Source organism: Oncorhynchus gorbuscha, linkage group LG07 (genome assembly GCF_021184085.1).
Source record: "Oncorhynchus gorbuscha isolate QuinsamMale2020 ecotype Even-year linkage group LG07, OgorEven_v1.0, whole genome shotgun sequence".
Taxonomy (NCBI): domain Eukaryota; kingdom Metazoa; phylum Chordata; class Actinopteri; order Salmoniformes; family Salmonidae; genus Oncorhynchus; species Oncorhynchus gorbuscha.
In genome coordinates, this window is record NC_060179.1 from 37292380 (window position 1) to 37319420 (window position 27041).

The window sequence follows — 27041 nt, forward strand, 5'->3', positions numbered from 1 at the left end:
CAGTGGCACAGATGGAACTATCAACAACGAAGACACATTTCCTTGAAATGTTGATATTTTGCTGATTTGACAACCAAACACAATTCTAAATCATTTTTGAATTACACTAAATAGCCTACTAACTTGTCGACAATTTAACACATTATATGTTGGATTCATATCTCCAACTCAACCAAAAATACAAGTTTAAAGAATGGGATTAAGCCAGTGGCTCAGCTGAAACTATCCAAGCATTAGATACATCTGCTTGAAATGTTTCTACTTCGTTGAGTTGTTAACCAAACACAATTCAATAATATAGCTGCAAGCAGCATTGTCGGGGTTCAACCTGTGGACCGACTTTGACATCATCAGGACAAATTATAAACATCGCCCTTGGATAAGCTACTTACGCATTCCTTACCATGATTACCAATTAGCAGAACTCAAAATCATACAGATCATGCAATACTAATTTATTGTATTTTGGACAATATTTTTAAGACCTTGGCTTCTTTAAAACAAAACCGCTGGACAGATCGTCACCAAATGTAGTATATAGCATCTATAGATGCACATCTTTAAACAATATGACAACTATGAGCCAAATAAGCTTGCATTAATGTGTTTTCCTGTCAAGCAGTGCCATGTGACCATACTTTACAGGTTAGCTAGATATATATCCCTGAGCATATGTGCCAAATTTCATTATACTGAGTCTAACAGATCAGAAGATATAAACATGTGCCTGTTATAGCACCACAGTATGGATGATCTGAATGTGCTTATATATGTTGAGTCTTGTTTGGTACATGTGTATAAAGTTTTGTTACAATACAATTATCCGCGTCAGAGTTATATGTATTTATGACCAAGACCACGCCCACGTCAATGTTTATTGGTCAGTAGCGGCCATGTTGCTTGAGATGCTATCCTGGAACCCCTAATAAGCAATGTCAACAAGTAGAATCGAGTTTCACGCAGCTTCGCTGCTTGAACCCTGAATTGCTTTTGTAACACAGTAAACAGCTTAAAGTTAAGGCTATTTTACAAACAAATGTAACATTCATCCTTGAAATGAGTAACACATCCATGGCCACATTTTGAGGTTACTGTAATTATATATTTCGTCTTATGTAGCTAATCATATAAAGTCTGCATTTTGAAGAAAGCATGCATAGGTCGTCGCAGGTCTGTGTAGATCTTCACATTTGCAGTAATAATCTGTACAGAAACTCAAACTGCATTGATCACTTGCACCACGTACTTTCAATGTATTCTGAACTGCAATCAAGGTAATTTGGTTCCACTATTAGATGAAGCACGGTGATACCACATTAATCTGTTGTGTAAATAAACAACATATCTGAAATTCTATTCCCATTTGAACTTTGCTGTGCTTTTAAATGATTGAAAGTACAGTGATAGACATTTGGGTGACAACCAGAAATCTGACATTTTTTCCAATGGATTTTGGTTATGCTTTTAGATGGCTGAAAGCATTGTGATTATACATTGGAAATGAAACACACTTTTTGAGTGGGTGACTATAGGTTAGAATTGTCTCAACCAAGTATTACCCAATTATCCACATTGAAATGATGTGGTGTGCAGAGTGGGTCATGCCTTGCTCAATGAACCTTTATTTTAATGATATATTAGTTACACATTTTTCAGATCTGGTGATTACCACTTCTAATCTTGACCTCAACCCTACAACATTAGATCTAACTATTTTCAGGAACTCTAGTATTAACCATCGCCAAGATGTACACTTAACTTAACATTCTTCTCCCTCAGAGAATAATATCCGTTTGGCTCCTTGCTTTCCATACTAGTACTTTTAACAGGAAGATTCCACCAGCTGTTACTCACAGCTGGTTGGTGATAAAGAATTGCAGGTCTTCTGTTGTAAGAGCCATCATACCCTTCGATGATTAGCCCCCCTCAAATTGCCTGCCAAAGAACAGACAAAGCACTTACAGTGCAGTACAGGTATTCTGAAGCAAATCACACTGTGCAGCAGCAATGTATGTAGTTCTGTCTTTGAGCTGTTCTTGTCTATTGATGTTCTGTATTATGTCATTCTGTATTATGTTTCATGTTTTTTGTGGACCCCAGGAAGAGTAGCTGCTGCTTTTGCAACAGCTAATGGGGATCCTAATAAAATACCAAATACCAAAATACCAACCTCCCCTGAACAGTAAACCAGGGATGTATTCAGGTGAGAAAAACAAAAGATACATATTTCCATTTGAAAGCAGCAAGGAAGTCTATGCAGAAGGCATATAATATGACGTCTTTAAACAGAGATGTTTGCCTTAGGACATATAACAATTTCAGGTGTAGGCAATGCAGGATAAAGGTTCTGTTCTTTCACAGCTAATGGACTTGGACAAACACACTGTTTGTGTATTCTCAGTGAAATGGATTAAAAAGAGAAAATAAGAAATCTCTCTATTATCAAAAACACAATTACATGTATCTGAATGCATTCTAAAATTAAGAGGGTAGAGTGAAGCAAGGGGCTATCATCCCAAACTGAAGCCACACAGAGGAGAGCAGAGTAGATTAGGGAAGAGGAGTGTTTCGAGGCAAGTAGAGGCGAAGAGAGAATGAGAGACGAGGCTAAACAACCTCCCATTGAGATCATAGCTCTGTGCATTGATCGACTGTGACAGGAATCCATTACCCCCTGTTGCCCTTAGACAAGTAAAACACAACATAATTAGAATATGTGCATCTAGAAACAATGTTTAATTCATTTTCTCTTACGGATATGTCCCTGTTCAGGTCACACGAATGTATAGATCGCTTTGTGTCCAGGTTTTGGCCATTACACAGTGATAATAAAACAAGGCTTTATTGTTGCAAAGATTTAGAATAATAAAAACTGCATTCTTAATTTGATTTCAATTGTTTCTGTTTCTATGATTCATTGTGTGTTCATGGGAGTGGTCAGGGGAATACAGTATGTTCACTCTGAGAAAAAGCTGCATGTTTTTAATATTGTTGCCAGTCAAAGAAATATGTAGAAAAAAACTCCTTAATGTAACTTTGAGTCACATAACTTAAAGTATAACCTAATGTCCCAACAGTGTGAGTGTATTGTATATAAAATAACTAGAAAAATATAAAACTACCTCTGTATATTAAAATTCCAAATGCATTCTGCAGCCGAGAACAAATCATTACTATTTCTCCCTCAGGTATATTTAAGGTAAATTAAAACGTGTTTCTTATACACAGAAACTAGGACAATCGCAAAACAGATTATTTGATGTGTTGGTAACTATCTACCTAAATACTTGTTGGAATGTTTCAATGAATCATCATCATTGGTAAAAAATATTCTTAAAGCGCACCTGTGATCCAACCTTTAATTAGTGGCTTTGTTTTCAGTCATATTTGGCCTAGCCAGCCAGGAAAAAAATACTCACATTATCCACATGTAGATTGTAACGGAGTGAGGGAAAAAAAAGGGGGGGTGGGGCAGTGTGCCAGTTTAATGTAAAAAATGTTTCTCTCTCAGGTAATTCAAACCTTCAGTGCAAAGGACCAGGATCTGCCTCAAAATGGTCATAAGTTCTCCTTCAAACCATCAGAGAAGGACATCAACAACAAGAACTTCACTATCCGAGACTTTGGAAGTGAGTTATCTTGACCAGGTTTCTGACACTATGCCAGTGAGGAAGAAAAAGTAGTCCTGATAGTGAAGAAGTATTGATGACAGCATCTAACATATTTCTAGGTGATACAGTGCATCCATCATAACACCTGCAACAAGGTCACAGGCTTTAACCTTTAGACTTGTGTTGTGAGTACCTTGTGTTTTTGTGAGGACCTGATATACAGTGTTATCTTACATATCCAAGCAAAATAATATATATTTCTAGTCATTTTGTGCAGGAGCCATGGCCATTACCATCATTGGGAGTCAACTGTGTAATATAATTGATTTGTGATTATTATAAATGTAGAAAAATGTGTACTGTTGTGTCAATTCTATAGAATTGATGTTGTCATATAGTATATTCTCAGAAAGGTATGGTGTCTCTTTCCAATGGGGATATTGTGAAACACAGCCTTGGAAGTCTAACATGCAAAGGAGGGTAAAAACGAGTGTGACTGTGACCTATTGCAGTATGAAGCTGTGGAAACTAATGCATTTCTCAACGTTGAAGAGAGACCTGGCTTGAACCTCTGATCCAGTTTTACTTTTTGGACACAGTATCTCACAGCTTTTTGCCCTGCCATCACATTGCCAACAGACACAATCTCCAGATACAGGGGTGAGATCTGATATGCAGGGACAAGGCATTTAAATCACCATTGGCGAAGTCTAGCAAAGCAGGAGAAAGGAGAAGAAATACAGATGGCATCCCAAATGGCAACCTTTTCCCTTCATGGTGCACTACTTTTGACCAGAGCCCATAGTCTGTGCATGAAATTGAAAGTATTTTTTGACACCTTGAACCCCTGTCAGGAAAAAGTCACAGGCCTTGTCAGACGAACAAACCAATCCTGACAGGGGTCAGACAGTCTAGACCCAGTGGACAGGTTTGGGGCTGGTCCAAGCTGACACATCGCCTCGTTCCTGAGAAACACTGTCTAGGTCTATTCCTCTGACCAACTTCACACCTGCTGCAGCACCAGCCCCAACACCACCTTACTTTCTGAGTACATACTTACCTTACTCTTCTTTACAGGCAATGTTAGCTGAATGAACAAAACCAAACAGTTTCCCAGAGCACTCAGTTATAGGGGGTAAGGCTGCCATGTTGTCCCGTAGGCAATGTTTTCTGAGGCAACATGCTGGCTGATGTAATGTCAGGTCGGCCTTGTTTATGACATGGGACAGTAAAACAACCAACTTACAACATTTCTGATGTAATTTCCAACAGGCACACATGCACAAGAAAACACAGGTTCATTGTCTCATTGTGATAGGTTAGTGTATCCCAAATAAGACTATTAACAGTGGCTGCTTCTTTGTTCCATATCCTTAATAAGACTATATTACTATTCATCCATAGTTAAACAACGGGTGTTTTGTTTATTTCTGTCCCAGATAACACAGCCGGGATAGTGACTCTGCAGAGTGGTTTTCGACGGCGTTCCCAGAAGATCTACTTCCTGCCCGTTGTAATCCAGGACAGCGGCTACCCCGTCCAAAGCAGCACAGGCATCCTGTCCATCCGTGTGTGTGGCTGCGAGTCAGACGGATCACTCCTCACCTGCAGCGCAGAGGCCATCTTCCTCCCGGTGGGCCTGAGTACAGGGGCTCTGATAGCCATCCTCCTGTGCATTGTCATTCTACTAGGTGAGTCATTTATTCGCTCCTCCTAGTCAGAATTGACTGTGTTATGCTGTTTATCCTTGTAAGGCCCACCCAGAGCATGAACAAACGTTCACAAAAACACTAACATTCCCACAAAGCAGTGTCTTAACAACCAGATTAACCACCACAATAGTCAATGTATTGTCATTCTACTGGGTGAGTATTGAGTAATTTACTCTTGTGGTAGGTTCTACTAAATTATGACTGTGTAATTCTCCCAGTGGGGCATAGTACAGGGACTCTGATAAACCTTTTTCTGTGCATCGTTATCCCTAAAACAAAAAAACACATGCTTTAACATGAAATTTCACATGTGAAAACATATGTTTTTGGAGCACTTAAAAATTGCTAATATGTCACGTGTAGTTTCATGTTATTACATGTTGTTTTACATGTTGTCCTGTTATCACATTAACTTCACACAAGTTCACATGTGAAATTTGTGTGTTTTGCCTTAAGGGATTCTACTAGATGAGTCATTTAGAGTAATGACTGTGTAACAGATCGGTGTATGTCACTGTACAGACAACCCAGGACAAAAACCCACATTAACATCACTTAAGAAGGCTAGCCCTAACCCTAGCTGTAATGCAACCCTTACCCCTACATGCTGACGAATCATAACCACTTGCCTTACTAAAACTATAGTATTGGTTGGTTTGGCCGGTGGCAAAAATAATTTAGCTCTCAGGGAAACTGATGCCACTGCCCGATAGATTAGCTCACACTGGCTATTTAGTTCACAGATGGGGTTGACAGATGTGACAGCTCAACTTCTAGCTCCTAATCAACTTTGCTGTATTTCCTTTTTTTCTGTGTTATTTCTTACATGATTAGCCTAGATTTTCTTTTGTGTTATTACATACAGACAGAATTTTGGGTGGGATATCAGAGCAAGGGTAACTCGCCAGCATTACGACCAGGAATACGAGTTGGAATCTTTGTTCGCACCCCGCAGGGCAAGTGAATTAATCCAGCGGCTGCTCCAAAGCACTGCCAGCGGAGAAGAGGGATTCAGATTAGACATTTTGGCGTGCACACCATCCATCACTTCCAAGTATATTACTCAATAACGTTCAGTCTCTGGATAATAAAGTAGACAAGCTCAGGGCAAGGATCTCCGGCCAGAGAGACATCAAAGATTGTAACATACACTGTTTCACAGAAACATGGCTCTCTCGGGATATACTGTCCCCATCCATACAGCCAGCTGGGTTCTCAGTATACTGCGCAGACAGGAATAAAGAACTCTCAGAGAAGAAGAAAGGCAGGGGGGTATGTTTCATGATTACATATTCATGGTGTAATTGTGATAACATGCAGAAACTCAAGTTATTTTGTTCACCCGACCTAGAATACTTCACAATCAAATGCCGACCGTATTACCTCCGAAGATAATTATTTTAGTCACAGCCGGTTATTTCCCCCCTCAAGCTGATACCACAACTGCCCTCAAAGAACTACACTAGAACTAAATCTGAAAATTTTGCCGGGAAGAAATGGCAGCAGTTTTACAGGCGCCCAACCAATTGTGCTTTTATGTGGGGTTTTTTGCATCTTATTTTGTACATAATGTTTCTGCAACCGTATCTTACGGCAGAAAAGAGCTTCTGGATATCAAGACAGCTCGGATTACTCACCTCGGATTAGACAAAGATTTTCTCAACAACAAGCAAGACTCACATGACATTCACCAAATACCCGGCAGGTCCGACATCCCAGTTATTCGCAAGAGGAAGCGACGCAGGTACAAAGGATGAAGAGCCGGATGCCTCATCAGGACCCGCAGAATGCGAGTAGTAGAGCTGCCGTTACCGTCAACATTACTTGCCAATTTGCAATCATAGGACAATAAATTAGACGAGGTACGAATATCCGACCAACTGGACATCAAAAACTTACCGGAATCGTGGCTGAATGACGACATGGATATTTAGCTTTTTGAAATTTATTTTTATTTCACCTTTATTTAACCAGGTAGGCAAGTTGAGAATAAGTTCTCATATACAATTGCGACCTGGCCAAGATAAAGCAAAGCAGTTCGACAGATACAACGACACAGAGTTACACATGGAGTAAAACAAACATACAGTCAATAATACAGTATAAACAAGTCTATATACGATGTGAGCAAATGAGGTGAGATAAGGGAGGTAAAGGCAAAAAAGGGCCATGGTGGCAAAGTAAATACAATATAGCAAGTAAAACACTGGAATGGTAGTTTTGCAATGGAAGAATGTGCAAAGTAGAAATAAAAATAATGGGGTGCAAAGGAGCAAAATAAATAAATAAAATACAGTAGGGAAAGAGGTAGTTGATTGGGCTAAATTATAGGTGGGCTATGTACAGGTGCAGTAATCTGTGAGCTGCTCTGACAGTTGGTGCTTAAAGCTAGTGAGGGAGATAAGTGTTTCCAGTTTCAGAGATTTTTGTAGTTCTTTCCAGTCATTGGCAGCAAAGAACTGGAAGGAGAGGCGGCCAAAGAAATAATTGGTTTTGGGGGTGACTAGAGAGATATACCTGCTGGAGCGTGTGCTACAGGTGGGAGATGCTATGGTGACCAGCGAGCTGAGATAAGGGGGGACTTTACCTAGCAGGGTCTTGTAGATGACCTGGAGCCAGTGGGTTTGGCGAAGAGTATGAAGCAAGGGCCAGCCAACGAGAGCGTACAGGTCGCAATGGTGGGTAGTATCATTTACATTTACATTTAAGTCATTTAGCAGACGCTCTTATCCAGAGCGACTTACAAATTGGTGCATTCACCTTATGACATCCAGTGGGACAGTCACTTAACAATAGTGCATCTAAAACTTAGGGGGGGTGAGAGGGATTACTTATCCTGTCCTAGGTATTCCTTAAAGAGGTGGGGTTTCAGTTGTCTCCGGAAGGTGGTGATTGACTCCGCTGTCCTGGCGTCGTGAGGGAGTTTGTTCCACCATTGGGGGGCCAGGGCAGCGAACAGTTTTGACTGGGCTGAGCGGGAGCTGTACTTCCTCAGTGGTAGGGAGGCGAGCAGGCCAGAGGTGGATGAACGCAGTGCCCTTGTTTGGGTGTAGGGCCTGATCAGAGCCTGGAGGTACTGAGGTGCCGTTCCCCTCACAGCTCCGTAGGCAAGCACCATGGTCTTGTAGCGGATGCGAGCTTCAACTGGAAGCCAGTGTTGAGAACGGAGGAGCGGGGTGACGTGAGAGAACTTGGGAAGGTTGAACACCAGACGGGCTGCGGCGTTCTGGATGAGTTGAAGGGGTTTAATGGCACAGGCAGGGAGCCCAGCCAACAGCGAGTTGCAGTAATCCAGACGGGAGATGACAAGTGCCTGGATTAGGACCTGCGCCGCTTCCTGTGTGAGGCAGGGTCGTACTCTGCGGATGTTGTAGAGCATGAACCTACAGGAACGGGCCACCGCCTTGATGTTGGTTGAGAACGACAGGGTGTTGTCCAGGATCACGCCAAGGTTCTTGTATACGCCAAGGTTCTAGTATATGGGGCTTTGGTGACAAAACAGATTGTACTGTGTTAGACTGCATCCAATTTGTTGAGTAGGGTATTGGAGGCTATTTTGTAAATGACATCGCCAAAGTTGAGGATTAGTAGGATGGTCAGTTTTACAAGGGTATGTTTGGCAGCATGAGTGAAGGATGCTTTGTTGCGAAATAGGAAGCCAATTCTGGATTTAACTTTGGATTGGAGATGTTTGATATGGGTCTGGAACCTAGCGGGATACACGCTGCACCGGCAGGATAGAACAGCACACTCCGGTAAGACGAGGGGGGGGGGTCTATACATATTTTTAAACAACAGCTGGATCATGAAATCTAAGGGAGTCTCTAGATTTTGCTCGCCTGAAGTAGAGTATATTGTGATTAAATAGCAGGCCACACTACTTTCCTAGAGAGTTCTCAGCTACACTTTTCGTGGCTGTTTATTTACCACTAGCACTAAGACCGCACTCAGTCAGCTGTATAAGGAAATAAGCAAACAGGAAAGCACTCACCCAGAGGCAACGCTCCTAGTGGCCGGAGACTTTATGCAGGGAAACTAAAATAAATTCTACAAAATCTCTATCAACATGTTAAATGTGCAAACAGATGGAAAGAAATTCTAGATCATCTGTACTCCACATACAGAGATGCGTACAAAGGTCTCCCTCGCCCTCCATTTGGTAAATCCGACCACAACTCTATCCTCCTGATTCCTGCTTACAAGCAAAAATGAAAGCAGGAAGCACCAGTGAGTCGGTCTATACAAAAGTGATCAGATGAAGCAGATGCTAAACTACAGGACTGTTTTACTATCACAGACTGGAACATGTTCCGGGATTCTTACGATGACATTGAGGAATACATCACATCGGTCACTGGCTTTATCAATAAGTGCATCGAGGACGTCATCCCCACAGTGACTGTACATACATACCTTAACCATAAGTCATGGATTACAGGCAACAATAGCACTGAGCTAAAAGGTAGAGCTGCATCTTTTAAGGTGCAGAACTATAACCAGGAAGCTTTCAAGAAATCCCGCAATACCGTGCTACGAACCATCAAACAGGCAAAGAGTCAATACAGGGCTTAGATTGCATCATGCTACACTGGCTCCGACACTCGTCGGATGTGGCAGGGCTTGCAAACTATTACAGAATACAATGGGCAGGACAGCCACAAGCTGCCCAGTGACACGAGCCTACCAGAAGAGCTAAGTCACTTGTATGCTCGCTTCGAGGCAAGAAACACTGAGGCATGCATGAGAGCATCAGCTGTTCCGGACGACTGTGTGATCACGCTCTCCGTAGCCAAAGTGAGTAAGACCTTTCAACAGGTCAACATACGGGTCCAGACAGATTAACAGGACGTGTGCTCCAGGCATGTGCTGACCAACTGGCAGGTGTCTTCACTGACAGTTTAAACATGTCCCTAAAATGAGTCTGTAATACCAACATGTTTCAAGCACACCACCATAGTCCTTGTGCCCAAGAACACAAAGGCAACCTGTGAAATGACTACAGACCCGAAGCACTCACATCTGTAGACATGAAGTGCTTTGAAAGGCTGGTAATGTCTCACATCAACACTATTATCCCAGAAACCCTAGACCCACTCCAATTTGCATACCGCCCAAACAGATCCGTAGATGATGCAATCTCTATTGCACTCCACACTGCCCTATCCCACCTGGACAAAAGGAACACCTATGTGAAAATGCTATTGACTACAGCTCAGCGCTCAACACCATAGTACCCTCAAAGCTCATCACTAAACTTCCTTAGCTGGGACTAAACACCTCCCTCTGCAACTGGATCCTGGACTTGCTGACGTGCCGCACCCAGGTGATGAGGGTAGGTAGCAAAACACATCTGCCACGCTGATCCTCAACACTGGAGCTCCCCAATGGTGTGTGCGCAGTCCCCTCCTGTACTCCTTGTTCACCCACGACTGCATGGCCAGGCATGACTCAAACACCATCATTAAGTTTGCAGACGACACAACAGTGGTAGGCCTGATCACCTACAACGACGAGACAGCCTATAGGGAGGAGGTCAGAGTCCTGGCCAGGTGGTGCCAGAATAACAACCTATCCCTCAACATAACCAAGACTAAGGAGATGATTGTGGACTACAGGAAAAGGAGCACCGAGCATGCCCCCATTCGTATTGATGGGACTGTAGAGGAACAGGTTGAGAGCTTCAAGTTCCTTGGTGTCCACATCAACAACAAACTAGAATGGTCCAAACACACCAAGACAGTCGTGAAGAAGCACGACAAAGCCTGTTCCCCCTCAGGTTCTTCTGCTGCAACATTGAGAGCATCCAGACTATCAAATAGCCTTCACCAGACAGCTTCCACCCGGTTACGCAACCTTGCACCTTAGATGCTGCTGCCCTATATACATAGACTTGGAATCACTGGCCACTTTAGTACTGGAACACTAGTACCTTTAATAATACTTAAATCATGTTTACATAATTATTTACTCATCTCATATGTATATACTGTATTCTAATCTACTGCATTTTATTCAAGGCCATTCCGACATTGCTCAATCTAATATTTATATATTTCTTACTCGCATTCTTTTACTTTTAGATGTATGTGTACAGTTGTGAATTGTTAGACACTACTGTACTGTTGGAGCTAGGAAATCAAGCATTTCGCTACACCTGCAATACATCTGCTAAATATGTGTACAGTAAGTGGCCAAAAATGTTGATTTGATCTGCTCTCCAAACCATTGTGATCCATTTAACAATGTATTATGAGAATATCCTCACAGACCTCGCAGACTTGTCGACGTGAAAATTGGGAGCAGAATGAAGTGCCACTTCCTGTGTCTTGTTCAAGGGGCTAGGATTTAATTACAGAACAAGTATTAATGGAGTGCTGAGATATGAGCCTTGATGGATAGGAATGACGGAGTTGAGCCTGAGCCCCCCCCGAATTGGATTGACCTCGTAAAACATCATCCAATCCCATTGTCTCAGTACTCCTTGGTCACGGACTGATTTAAGCTTTAACTTGACCCTAAAGGTCAGGGCTGTAAAACTTATCTTCAGAGTATTGTCTTAATTAAACTCATCCCACTTAAAGAGAAGCTCATCTGCATTCATAGCAGCTAGTTTCCAGGGTGTGTGTGTGATGAACGGCAGTAAAAATGTGTAATTATTTTCCAGTGTTGGTCAAGTATGGCTGTGCCCGTGACCAATACAGAGTGGTCAAAAGGTTTTAGAATTACACTCACCCCCTCCATCACTGATGATTGTGGCTGATGAGTTGTTCATCAGGGGAATGCGAAGAGTCATGAGCCACTCATGCATGCCATTAGGCAGTTCAGTCAAGCAGGTGGTCAGTGAAAAGAAGCCTGCACAAGCATAGTGTAGTGTATGGGAGCATTGAGCTATCCTTGCCCACACATACTTGACAACTGGGATTCCTAATCCAGTGAAACCTTCATCTGCCTTTCCAGCTGTTTGGGCGATGGGACTCCTGTATCCGCCTGGTCAGCCAAATCAAATTTTATTTGTCACATACACATGGTTAGCGGATGTTAATGCGAGAGTAGCGAAATGCTTGTGCTTCTAGTTCCGACCATGCAGTAATATCTAACATGAAATCTAAACTAACAATTTCACAAAAACTACCTTATACACACAAGTGTAAAGGAATGAATAAAAATATGTACATAAACATACATGAAAGAGTGTTGGCCGAACAGCATAGGCAAGATGCAATAGATGGTATAGAGTACAGTATATACATATGAGATAGGTAACGTAGGGTATGTAAACATGATATAAAGTGGCATTGTTTAATGTGGCTAGTGATACATTTATTACATCAAGATGCAGTAGATGCTATAGAGTACAGTATATACATATAAGATTAGCAAAGTAGGGTATGTAAACATTATATAAAGTGGCATTGTTTAAAGTGGCTAGTGATACATTTATTACATACATTTTTCCATTTTTAAAGTGGCTAGAGTTGAGTCAGTATGTTGGCAGCAGCCACTCAATGTTAGTGATGGCTGTTTAACAGTCTGATGGCCTTGAGATAGAAGATGTTTTTCAGTCTCTCGGTCCTCGCTTTGATGCTGTGGGTACAACATCACCAATGCACTTGCTAATAAACTTGCTCACCGAATCAGCGCTTTCATCAATGTTGTTGTTCGACACTATGCGGAACATATCCCAGTCCACGTGATCGAAGCAATCTTGAAGCGTGGAATCCGATTGGTTGGACCAGCATTGAACAGACCTGAGCATGGGTGCTTCCTGTTTTAGTTTCTGTCTAAAGGCTGGGAGCAACAAAATGGAGTCGTGGTCAGCTTTTCCGAAAGGAGGGCAGGGGAGGGCCTTATTTGCATCGCGGAAGTTAGAATAACAATGATCCAGGGTTTTGTTTTGTTTTCAGATTAGACTTGTTAAAATCCCCAGCTACAATAAATGCAGCCTCAGGATATGTGGTTTCCGGTTTACATAGAGTCGAATGAAGTTCTTTCAGGGCCGTCGATTTGTCTGCTTGGGGAGGAATATACACTGTGATTATGATTGAAGAGAATTATCTTGGTAGATTATGCGGTCGGCATTTGATTGTGAAGAATTCTAATTCTATGTCAGGTGAACAAGAGGACTTAACCTGTTGAGTGTAGGGGGCAGTATTTTGATGTTTGGATGAAAAACGTACCAAAATGAAACTGCCTATTTCTCAGGCCCAGAATCATGAATATGCATACAATTTGCTGTTTTTCCTGAAAGCTCTCTGTTCCATAGCCTGCCTTCGCTCCATTTAAAGGGATATCAACCGGATGCATTTTCCTATGGCTACCCCAGGGTGTGAACAGTCTTTATACATAGTTTCAGGCTTTTATTTTGAAAAATGAGCGAGAAAGATCACATCCCATCATTGTATGGCTGGGTGCCAGCAGCGTTTTGCATGCGCAACAGCTAGGAGCAGACATTTTCTCTCTCCTATTGACGAAGCTACAGTCCCGGTTGAAATATTATCGATTATATATTGTAAAAACAACCTAAGGATTGATTATAAAACGTTTGACATGTTTCTACGAACTTTACGGATACTATTTGGAATTTGTCTGCCCGGTCTTGACCGCTCGAGCCTGTGGATCTCTGAACATAATGCGCTAACCAAAAGAGGTATTTTGGATATAAAAATAATCTTTATGGAACAAAATGAACATTTGTTTAACTGGGAGTCTCGTGAGTGCAACATCCGAAGATCATCAAAGGTAAGCGATTAATTTATTATTTTTCTGACTTTCGTGACCAATCTACTTGGCTGCTTGCTGTTTGTATGGTTTTGTCTACTGAGAGAGATGTCCTTACACAAACGCTTGTTATGCTTTTGCCGAAAAGCTTTTTAAAAAATCTGACACGTCAGGTGGATTAACAACAAGCTGTGTTTTGCTATATTGCAGTTGTGATTTCATTTTTAGTAATTTAATTTGAATTTGGCGCTCTGCAATTCAACGGATGTTGACGAAAATTATCCCAGTAACGGGATGGGTGCAACAAGAAGTTCCTATATGTTGTTATGATCACACCATTAATCACAGGCATACACCCCTGCCCTTCTTCTTACCAAAGAGATGCTTGTTTCTGTCGGTGCGATGCATGAAGAAACCAGGTGGCTGTACTGACTCTGATAGCGTTTCTCGAGTGATCCATGTTTCCGTGAAACAAAGAACGATACAGTTCTGGAAGGCAACTCTTGCTCGGATTTTGTCTACCTTGTTGTCAATCGACTGGACATTGGCGAGTAGTATGCTCGGGAGCGCTGCGCGATGTGCTCGTCTACGGAGCCTGTCCAGAAGACCACTCCATCTGCCCCTTCTGCGGCGCCGTTGTTTTGGGTCGCCAGCTGGGATCCGATCCATTGTCCTGGGTGGTGGGCCAAATAGAGGATCCGCTTCGGGAATGTCGTATTCCTGGTTGTAATGTTGGTGAATTGACATTGCTCTTATATCCAATAGTTGCTCCCGACTGTATGTAATAAAACCTAAGATTTCCTGGGGTAACAATGTAAGTTATAACACATAAAGAAAATACTGCATAGTTTCCTAGGAACGTGAAATGAGGTGGCCATCTCTGTCGGCGCCGGAAGGTCTTGTGGTTTGTAAATGGAGTTCCTCCTAGGCTAGTTACTCGCAGCCTTCCAAATATGTTCCCGTAGTTTTGCTTTTCCTTATGCATTGCTTGCTTGCTTTGCTCTGCTTTGTGTTTCTAGTAAATTCATTATTCGATCTACAGACTAAGGATGCCAAGACGACAACTCAAATGTCACATCCTCGCATATAGTTGATTACAATTAAAATATGAGTAACCTGCTTTATAAGACCAACTCAATGGCCTTGTAATTCGTTTCTGCTCTGAGAATAGCAAGGTGGGAGTTCGAACACAGGCAAAATCATAAAAAAGACCACAAAAATGGGACCCAATTCGTCTTTACTTGGCACTCTGCATTAACGAGATAGATTGGGGTAAGGCCCTGCGATAGACTAGTGTCCTGTCCTGGTCGTTTACTTGTACATCAAGCTGCCTCACGCTACAGAAACAGGAAATAGGCTCCCCCTCCTATGAGCCGTTCCGGCTCGCACAAGACAAGGCTCATTAAATAAAAATGTATTCATCACATGCTGTAGACTAACAGTGAAATGCTTACATTGGGGGCATTCCCAACGATGTAGAGAGAAAGAAAATAGAAAAGTATTAACGTAATAATAAACACAATGAATAAACAATAATACAATGACTGCCAGCTGGCCTACTTCAGCAGTACTGTATCATTTTAATCATTTTAGTCAATAAGATTCTTGCTACGTAGCTTAACTTTCTGAACATTCGAGACGTGTAGTCCACTTGTCATTCCAATCTCCTTTGCATTAGCGTAGCCTCTTCTGTAGCCTGTCAACTATGTGTCTGTTTATCCCTGTTCTCTCCTCTCTGCACAGACCATACAAACGCTCCACACCGCGTGGCCGCGGCCACCCTACACTGGTGGTCCCAGCGCGCACGACCCACGTGGAGTTCCAGGTCTCCGGTAGCCTCTGGAACTGCCAATCTGCGGTCAACAAGGCAGAGTTCATCTCAGCCTATGCCTCCCTCCAGTCCCTCGACTTCTTGGCACTGACGGAAACATGCATCACCACAGACAACACTGCTACTCCTACTGCTCTCTCTTCGTCCGCCCACGTGTTCTCGCACACCCCGAGAGCGTCTGGTCAGCGGGGTGGTGGCACCGGGATCCTCATCTCTCCCAAGTGGTCATTCTCTCTTTCTCCCCTTACCCATCTGTCTATCGCCTCCTTTGAATTCCATGCTGTCACAGTTACTAGCCCTTTCACGCTTAACATCCTTATCATTTATCGCCCTCCAGGTTCCCTCGGAGAGTTCATCAATGAGCTTGATGCCTTGATAAGCTCCTTTCCTGAGGACGGCTCACCTCTCACAGTTCTGGGCGACTTCAACCTCCCCACGTCTACCTTTGACTCTTTCCTCTCTGCCTCCTTCTTTCCACTCCTCTCCTCTTTTGACCTCACCCTCTCACCTTCCCCCTACTCACAAGGCAGGCAATACGCTCGACCTCATCTTTACTAGATGCTGTTCTTCCACTAACCTCATTGCAACTCCCCTCCAAGTCTCCGACCACTACCTTGTATCCTTTTCCCTCTCGCTCTCATCCAACACCTCCCACACTGCCCCTACTCGGATGGTATCGCGCCGTCCCAACCTTCGCTCTCTCTCCCCCGCTACTCTCTCCTCTTCCATCCTATCATCTCTTCCCTCCGCTCAAACCTTCTCCCACCTATCTCCTGATTCTGCCTCCTCAACCCTCCTCTCCTCCCTCTCTGCATCCCTTGACTCTCTATGTACCCTATCCTCCAGGCCGGCTCGGTCCTCCCCTCCCGCTCCGTGGCTCGATGACTCATTACGAGCTCACAGAACAGGGCTCCGGGCAGCCGAGCGGAAATGGAGGAAAACTCGCCTCCCTGCGGACCTGGAATCCTTTCACTCCCTCCTCTCTACATTTTCCTCCTCTGTCTCTGCTGCTAAAGCCACTTTCTACCACGCTAAATTCCAAGCATCTGCCTCTAACCCTAGGAAGCTCTTTGCCACCTTCTCCTCCCTCCTGAATCCTCCTCCCCCTCCCCCCTCCTCCCTCTCTGCAGATGACTTCGTCAACCATTTTGAAAAGAAGGTCGACGACATCCGATCCTCGTTTGCTAAGTCAAACGACACCGCTGGCTCTGCTCACACTGCCCTACCCTGTGCTCTGACCTCTTTCTCCCTCTCTCTCCAGATGAAATCTCGCGTCTTGTGACGGCCGGCCGCCCAACAACCTGCCCGCTTGACCCTATCCCCTCCTCTCTTCTCCAGACCATTTCCGGAGACCTTCTCCCTTACCTCACCTCGCTCATCAACTCATCCCTGACCGCTGGCTACGTCCCTTCCGTCTTCAAGAGAGCGAGAGTTGCACCCCTTCTGAAAAAACCTACACTCGATCCCTCCGATGTCAACAATTACAGACCAGTATCCCTTCTTTCTTTTCTCTCCAAAACTCTTGAACATGCCGTCCTTGGCCAGCTCTCCCGCTATCTCTCTCTGAATGACCTTCTTGATCCAAATCAGTCAGGTTTCAAGACTAGTCATTCAACTGAGACTGCTCTCCTCTGTATCACGGAGGCGCTCCGCACTGCTAAAGCTAACTCTCTCTCCTCTGCTCTCATCCTTCTAGATCTATCGGCTGCCTTCGATACTGTGAACCATCAGATCCTCCTCTCCACCCTCTCCGAGTTGGGCATCTCCGGCGCGGCCCACGCTTGGATTGCGTCCTACCTGACAGGTCGCTCCTACCAGGTGGCGTGGCGAGAATCTGTCTCCTCACCACGCGCTCTCACCACTGGTGTCCCCCAGGGCTCTGTTCTTGGCCCTCTCCTATTCTCGCTATACACCAAGTCACTTGGCTCTGTCATAACCTCACATGGTTTCTCTTATCATTGCTATGCAGACGACACACAATTAATCTTCTCCTTTCCCCCTTCTGATGACCAGGTGGCGAATCGCATCTCTGCATGTCTGGCAGACATATCAGTGTGGATGACGGATCACCACCTCAAGCTGAACCTCGGCAAGACGGAGCTGCTCTTCCTCCCGGGGAAGGACTGCCCGTTCCATGATCTCGCCATCACGGTTGACAACTCCATTGTGTCCTCCTCCCAGAGCGCCAAGAACCTTGGCGTGATCCTGGACAACACCCTGTTGTTCTCAGCCAACATCAAGGCGGTGGCCCGTTCCTGTAGGTTCATGCTCTACAACATCCGCAGAGTACGACCCTGCCTCACACAGGAAGCCGCGCAGGTCCTAATCCAGGCACTTGTCATCTCCCGTCTGGATTACTGCAACTCGCTGTTGGCTGGGCTCCCTGCCTGTGCCATTAAACCCCTTCAACTCATCCAGAACGCCGCAGCCCGTCTGGTGTTCAACCTTCCCAAGTTCTCTCACGTCACCCCGCTCCTCCGTTCTCTCCACTGGCTTCCAGTTGAAGCTCGCATCCGCTACAAGACCATGGTGCTTGCCTACGGAGCTGTGAGGGGAACGGCACCTCAGTACCTCCAGGCTCTGATCAGGCCCTACACCCAAACAAGGGCACTGCGTTCATCCACCTCTGGCCTGCTCGCCTCCCTACCACTGAGGAAGTACAGCTCCCGCTCAGCCCAGTCAAAACTGTTCGCTGCCCTGGCCCCCCAATGGTGGAACAAACTCCCTCACGACGCCAGGACAGCGGAGTCAATCACCACCTTCCGGAGACACCTGAAACCCCACCTCTTTAAGGAATACCTAGGATAGGATAAGTAATCCCTCTCACCCCCCCCTTAAGTTTTAGATGCACTATTGTAAAGTGACTGTTCCACTGGATGTCATAAGGTGAATGCACCAATTTGTAAGTCGCTCTGGATAAGAGCGTCTGCTAAATGACTTAAATGTAAATGTAAATGTAAATGTAAAGTCATTAGGCAACATGATGGATAATAAATGTTTGCAGCAACGTATGTGATGAGTCAAATAAGTTGAGGATCCAGTTGCAGAGGGAGGTGTTCAGTGCCAGGGTCATTAGCTTAGTGGTGAGTTTGGAGGGCACTAGGGTGTTGAACACTGAGCTGTTATCAATGAATAGCATTCTCACATACAGTGCCTTCGGAAAGTACTCAGACCCCGTGAATTTTTCCACATGTTTATACATTACAGCCTTAATCTAAAATGTATTAAATAAATCTACACACAATAGCCCATAATGATGAAGTGAAAACAGATTTTTAGAAATGACCCTTTTCTATGAGATCCGAAATTGAGCTCAGGTATGTCATGCTTCCATTAATCATCCTTGAGATGCTCCTACAACATGATTGGCATCCACCTGTGTAAATTCAATTGATTGGACATGATTTGAAAAGACACACACCTATCTATATAAGGTCCCACCATTGACAGGAATTGTCCATAAAGCTCAGAGACAAGATTGTGTCTTGGCACAGATCTGGGGAAGGGTGCCAAAACCCTTCTGCAGCATTGAAGGTCTCCAAGAAGACAGTGTCCTCAATCATTCTTAAATGGAAGAAGTTTGGAACCACCAAGACTCTTCCTTGAGCTGGCCGCCCAAACTGAGCAATCGGGAGAAAAATGAATTGGTCAGGGAGGTGACCAAGAACCCAATGGTAACCCTGACAGACCTCTACAGTTTCTCTGTGGAGATAGGAGAACCTTTCAGAAGGATAACCATCTCTGCAGCATTCTACCAATTAGGCATTTGTGCTATAGTGACCAGCCAGAAGCCACATTTCAGAAAAAGGCACATGACAGCCCTCTTGGAATTTGCCAAAAGGCACTTAAAGACTCTCAGACCATGAGAAACAAGATTCTCTGGTCTGATGAAACCAAGATTGTCTTGCCCATTCATGCTCTGAATGGCACACCATGTCTCAATTAAAAATCCTTCTCCTCCTGTCTCCTCCTCTTCATCTACACTGATTGAAGTGGATTTAACAAGTGACATTTAATAAGGGATCATAGCTTTCACCTGGATTCACCTGGTCAGTCTGTCATGGAAAGGGCAGGTGATGTTTATGTTTTATACACAGTGTATATTATCCATGTCTTTGTCAGGTTGCCCGCACATCAGCCTCTCTTGCGCCGTCTCTTTCTATTCGGAGTTTCAGGATTAGGGCCTGGTCTCGGGTGACCAGTATGTATTGCACTGCCAATTCGTTGAAGTAGAAATCTTCGTCCAAATCGAGGTAATTGATCACTGTTCTGATGTCCAGAATCTCTTTTCGGTCATAGAAAACATTGGCGGAAACATTATGTACCAAAAAAAGTTAAGGTCAGCGCAAAAAAACAGCAGATTTGTTCAGGAGCCCGTAAAATGTCAGATATCTATTCCAGTACCATTATTTCTAGTATACTGAATCTGCTTAACAATTAGCCAATTTTTGCGGCCCAGTGGAAATCTAATTAACATAATAAAAATCCCCATCAATTTAAACTAGAGATATCTATTTTTTTGCATGGGCTCAATCCACCGCATCTGCCGATATTGCCTTTCCGTATCTGCGGTGAAAGGTTGCAGAGCTAGCGTGGTGTTTGTCAGACCATGAGACATCCCGAATATCGTTCTTCTCACAGTAACTTCTGTAGCCTCCGAATGGTTTGGCCTACAAAACTATGACCACAAACTATGGTGCAACTCTCACGAACAGGTTGCTGTTCCCCATTTTGCTCTCGGACGCCCACAAGCCCCACAAGACTCGTCTGAAGGTCCGCAGTACAAGTTTATAAAAAATGAATGGAACTATACATGGAAATAATTTAGTGCCTAAAATGAAGGGATAAATACAGTACAAGTATATCTCTCAGATATAAGACAGACACTTCAGAAAAAAACTACCTTTGATTTTTTTTGCCACTATCTGTTGTTGCATGTAGTAAATCTGTCATTCAGCGGGATGATATTGGCTAATAGCAGTAATGGCAAATTCAATGTTTCATCCAATCATTATTTATTTGACATCTTAGAGGCCTTAAAATACTAAATCAAGTAGCGAAATAATACTTGGTATGACCATCTTAAAACAATTCCATATGTTTGCATATTTCTAAGTTATCAGACTCAAACTGCTAAACATCTGTACCAGACAACATGACAAAATATTAGATGTCTCACTGTTCAACTGAAAGTGTATCTATCAGTTTCATATCAACCACTATTTGTTATGATGCATGCATACATAATTAAAAATGTTTATATACTCTTGCGATTCAGAAAAGATCATTTGCCATTAACTGCTATTGCTACTAGCTACATCAGTTAGTACTATGTCCTTGCATCCAATATGTAATTTGCTCTCACATATTGCATATGGAATGTGAATGCATGTACACAGGAGGATTCTGTATTAAAACCTTTTACGGATCATACCCTTTTTTTACATTTTCACCTAAAATGACATACACAAATCGACCTGCCTGTAGCAAGGATATGCATATTCTTGATAACATTTGAAAGGAACCAATTTGAAGTTCTTGAAAATGTGAAATTAATGTCGGAGAATATAACACATTAGATCTGGTAAAAGGTAATACAAACAAAAAAACGTGTTTTAAATATATATTTTTTTCATATTTGAAATAAAAGAGAAAGGCTATAATATAGAATTACAGTTTAGACGCAATTTAGATTTTGATCACTGGATGGGAGCGGTGTATGTGCAAAGTTTCAGACTAATCCAGTGAAACATTGCAATACTGCACACATTTTTTTATCAAGTGTCCCCAAATGTGCCGAATTGGTCAACTGATACATTTTCAAGTACAGAGAACATAGAAAAATGTAAGTTTACACACTACCAGGAAGGTCATACATGATGGAAAATTCCTGACAGAAAATACACTAACCTTTATACACATCTAGATGGCCGGGGGGGATGGGTGTGGGGCCAGAAACAGCAGGGGTTCAAACTTTAAAACCCAGTTCCTACATTTGAATACATCAAACAAAACTATGCTACATTTTATCTCTGGGACCCTCAGGATGACACATTAGAGCAATATTACTGAATGTAAGTACAATATTTACCTTCAGAGCTGTGACAAAAGTTTTTTGTTGTTGTGCACTTAAACATTAGCATGGCATTTCTTCACTGTAACAGCTACTGTAAATTGGCCAGTGCTGTTAGATTAACAATAATTTAAGCTTTCTACATATAAGACATGTCTAGGTCCTGGAAAGTTGGATGTTACTTACAACTTCATTCTATTCACATTAGCAGCAACTGTCCCGGTATAGGGATGCCGATCCCATAGAGGATAAATGTGTTACTTGGACCACACCATGGCCTAAAGTCTCCTTTTTCCCCTGCCAAGTCAATTTATCGTAAATTACAGGTCAACAAAGATAAAATTAGTTGAGCAAACTGCGAGGAGATATTTTTCATGTTGAATGAGTCCTTGTTAGTAAAAAGAAGGCCCGCTTCACCCACTGTCCTCACTGTGACGGTAGAGTTAGTGTTGAAAGGGTTGACCACATGGTGAGAACTGTTATCAGAGCTCAGAGTCAACCTGCCCTTAGGCTCTGGCTGGCACAACTGTTATTCGAACAAGTCATGCTGTCTCTGAGAAATTGTGTGTAGCACAACTTAAAGAAATACACCTTTTTTGAGGGTAATACAGTTATTTTCTATGGTGGATTTGTCAAGCTAACGCAGGTGTTCCTTCCTGTGTGGAAATAATGGGAAAATCAAACTGTCTGTTGAACTGGCTGTATGAGCCCTGCCTCGCATCAGCACAGCTCCCCATCACAAATAGATCACACACAGCTACCACCCTAGAAAGATATGTCCAAATAATAATGACCGTGCTTGAAATACAGACCTTGACCACAGGGGGATGCTGACGCACTATTTGAGTTATATTGAAGAAGGAGAATGACAGTGTATTCCAGCACCCATGCTTTTTATTTTAAAAATTCCCTTATCCTTTCTTCATATCAATTGAATATATTCTATATGAGTGTGTGTGTTGAACCATGCATTGCTTTCCCCTGTGAATAATCCAATTGAAGACCCATATGGGAAATGTTTATTGTGAATTACCACAGTGAGGAGGAACAAATTGTGGAATAATATTTTGTTCCCCTTGCTTTACAAAATTAGTGTGAGAGATGTAAATTCGATATGGGCAGCCCCAGGCAGAGATTCCATTGGGTTTGACGCTTAAAAGAGTATCTGTAAGATAAGGGAAATACCTTACAGATGAATACCCATACACCCCCCGGAAAGATCAGTGTATTTTGCTAGACTATGATGCATTGTCAGTAGGCTATGTAATGTTTGTTGTCAGGTCAGTACTCAGTACATAACATACAGTATGTTGCTAAGGAACAACATGTGTGGGAGATTTGGTCACTTCATCATTGGCAAGTCAATTGATTGCTGTGCCAGGAAACAATACCATGACCTGTCTCATAACATGCATGCAAGGGAAATGTATACCATCTCAAGCCACCAACAAAAACATAAATCAAATTGAATTTGTCACATGCGCCGGATACAACAGGCGCACCTTAGAGTGAAATGCTTATTTACAAGCCAAGAATGCTTTAATCAAATTTAAATAAGTGTTAAGTAAAGATATATATTTGAAAATAGAAAATAAAAGTATCAAATAATTAAACAGCAGCAGTAAAATAACAAGCGAGGATGTATACAGGGTGTACCGGTACAGAGTTAATGTGCGGGGGCACCGGTTAGTTGAGGTAACTGAGGTAATATGTACATGTAGGTAGAGTTAAAGTGACTAAGCATAGAATATAAACAGAGAGAAACAGCAGGGTAAAAGAGGGGTCTGGGAAGCCCTTTGATTAGCTGTTCAGGAGTCTTATGGCTTGGGGAACCTCAACATGGCGCTCCAGTACCACTGCCGTGCGGTAATTGATCAAATGCTTTCTATTACATTTCCACATGCAAGTAGCACTGCATATTATATCTTAGCCTATATTTTCACGAACTATGCTGTATTAGCAATATTATAACCAACACCAAATACCACCATATATGCTACCGATACCATTCCGATTGATTCATAGTTCATAAGCCACTGTTTAATTCTCTCTATGATCTCTCTCCAGTAATTGTGGTCCTCTACGTGGGTCTGAGACGTCAGAACAAGAAGGAGACCCTGATGACGTCCAAGGAGGACATCCGTGACAATGTGATCCACTATGACGACGAGGGCGGGGGCGAAGAGGACACTCACGCTTTCGACATGGGAACCCTCTGCAACCCCAAAGTCATTAAGGAGAAACTCCTGAAAGAGAACCGGGACCTTTTCCGACGTGATGTCAAACCCGAGACAAAAACCGGCAAAAACCAACTGCCTGTTTCCCAAGACAGTGCAGATATCTGCAACTTCATCAATCAGCGACTGAAAGAAAACGATGTGGACAACTCAGCCCCACCCTATGACTCTTTAGCTACCTATGCCTATGAAGGGGAGGGCTCTGTAGCGGAGTCGCTCAGCTCCATCGAGTCTCTGGTTGTAGATACCAATGAGGACTATGATTACCTCAACGAATGGGGTCCTCGATTTAAGACTCTGGCAGGAATATTTGGAGAGCAGTCGGACACTCAGTCAGACACAACGACAACAACAGAAAACAGACTTTGATTATGTTATTCATCGAATCCAAAAGTGGACATAATATGCCATTATTTTATTTTTTCCCCCTTAATTTCAGGGTTTTCTATTTTAGCAAATGTATTTGTTTGTCAATCTTTTTCTTGTGGGTTTTTCCTATCCTCATTCACAAAGATGTATAAAAGGAGGATAGATAGCTAGATGAAAAAGACAGCCTTTCAACTACTTTTATAGTGAATGTTGTTTTATGTCTTATTTATTCTACTTTGTTTTCTCACTGCTAGGGGGAAGAAAGACAGAAACACAGAAAATGCAAGCATTTTCTTCTTTGATATCCTTATAAGTGCCTCAATAATTGTTTTCTTATTTTTTTTTATTCTCTCTATCTCTCTCTCTCTCAATCTTGTCACGCAAGCATAGTCTGACTGGCAGACAGAGGCATGTGGGTTTGAGACTACTCTCAGTTGGACAAGTTTTGGGAAAATTATGTGGCCCAGGTTTGGCCAAAGATATTTTGAATGTTATTTATTATTATTTATTTATTGTGATGGAGTTTTTTGGGGGAGGGGTTTCTTCTTTAACGTATTTATCTATTTATCTCTTAATAATCATACACATATTTGGGGGGGGGGGACACTTGAGGATTTTGTAATTATTCCATGGCTCATACGAAAATGAAAGTTTCAGTTAGGTGAGTCAGGTGTATTGACTTGTACTTGTAAAAATGTATTTAGGGCTAACCAAGATCATGCAGTTCAGTCAATGTAATAAACACTGTTTTCCTAAATAAACACCACTGGTAAAAACAAATGTTTCATTGATTTGTGTTTTGTTCTATTTTGTTTTTGGTTTTTGGGAAAGAACACTCTCAATCTGGTTTGGCTTTGTGTGAAAATGAAATATTATTCCTATCCAGAAACAGAATACCATGTTTGATTCAATAAGGTAGCGATAGCCTCAGTCTACTGCAATACTGTCCGGGGCCTGCGAGCTGATCTAATGTCTAGGAATTTTGGTGACAATATTGACAATGGGGAGCATTCCATTGATAATGGAACAGAAATGGGAACAGACAGCATTATAAGCTTGGAGCCTTCCATATTAATAACAGGCTGATCCCCAGAGGCCAGAGTATGGCGTAGTAACTGTGTGTTTGTTTAATGAAACAGTCACCCCCTTTGCACTGTATCAATTTTGAATAGTTGGCTTCTGCCATTATGAATGTATTGTTTGATCTCTGTGGCTGCTGTAATGGACCAGTATGCCCCTGTGCTCTATTGTGGCCTTTCTGAAAATCACAACACTGCCATTTCAGCAATGAGTCACCCTGTTACTGACATTGACCAGATGCAGACAGACCAAATACAGACATCAGCAGTAGGGGGGGCTCACCAACCTGCATAAACATGAGCGAGAGAGAGAGCTAGCTAGTGAGACAGATACCGAATTGATAAAGAGAAAACAAAGCAAATACTGGTGATGGGAGGATATGCTATATATACAAAAGTATGTGGAGATCCATTCAAATTGATGGACTTGGCTATTTCAGCTACACCCGTTGCTGAAAGGTGTATAAATACGAGCACACAGCCATGCAATCTCCATAGACAAACATTGCCAGTAGAAGGGCCTTACTGAAGAGCTCAGTGACTTTCAACGTGGCACCGTCATAGGATGCAACCTTTCCAACAAATCATTGTCAAATTTATGCTCTGCTAGAGGTGCCCCGGTCAACTGTAAGTGCTGTTACTGTGAAGTGGAAACGTATAGGAGCAACAACGGCTCAGCCGAGAAATGGTAGGCCACACAAGCTCACAGAACGAGACCGCCGAGTGCTGAAGCATGTAAAAATCGTCTATCCTCAGTTACAGGACTCACTACCGAGTTCCAAACTGCCTCTGGAAGCAACATCAGCACAATAAGTGTTCGTCGCGAGCTTCATGAAATGGGTTTCAATTCCAGAGCAGCGGCACACTAGCCTAAGATCATCATGTGCAATGCCAAGCGACGGCTGGAGTGGTGTAAAGCTTGCTGCCATTGGACTCTGGAGCAGTAGAAATGCATTCTCTGGAGTGATATAATAATGCTTCACCATCTGGTAGTGGTATTACCCTCCTACCATTTGTAAGACAGTGAAAGAACTAGCATTCCTGTTCAGTGCATAATTAACAACGGTTAAACATTTTTGGTCAATTATTTTGTCAATTTTGGAGTCATACAATAAGAGAGACCAATAGTGATGTGTTGTTAATGTGTATCAATCCTCCAAATGTTTGAAACACAATACAAATTTGCATATAGGACAATAACGTGGGCAAAGACTACTCACTTGTAACAGTCTTCCATTTTCTAGAATCTATGCATTATTTCCCTCTTATGAGTCATACTGTATAACCATTCACACTGCTGTTCGAAGCTATTTACCAATATCAAACAGGTGTTTTTAATCAACTTGGTTTATTTTACAGTAGAGTTTTAATCCTCATCTAGAGGCATGATTCAAGAGTATTTATGAATATG

At 42.7% G+C, this 27041-nt stretch overlaps 1 protein-coding gene across 1 annotated transcript in view; it reads left to right on the forward strand.

The window, feature by feature from the left end:
* Positions 1–25167, forward strand: part of LOC124039838 (cadherin-12-like) — a 204627-nt gene extending 179460 nt beyond the window's left edge. The window contains exons 10-12 of the mRNA XM_046356286.1: positions 3512–3629; positions 5051–5302; positions 24013–25167. Coding sequence (XP_046212242.1) covers positions 3512–3629; positions 5051–5302; positions 24013–24551 — 909 coding nt within the window. The 3' untranslated portion in view covers positions 24552–25167. The remainder of the gene's footprint in view (positions 1–3511; positions 3630–5050; positions 5303–24012) is intronic.
* Positions 25168–27041: the final 1874 nt, after the last annotated feature.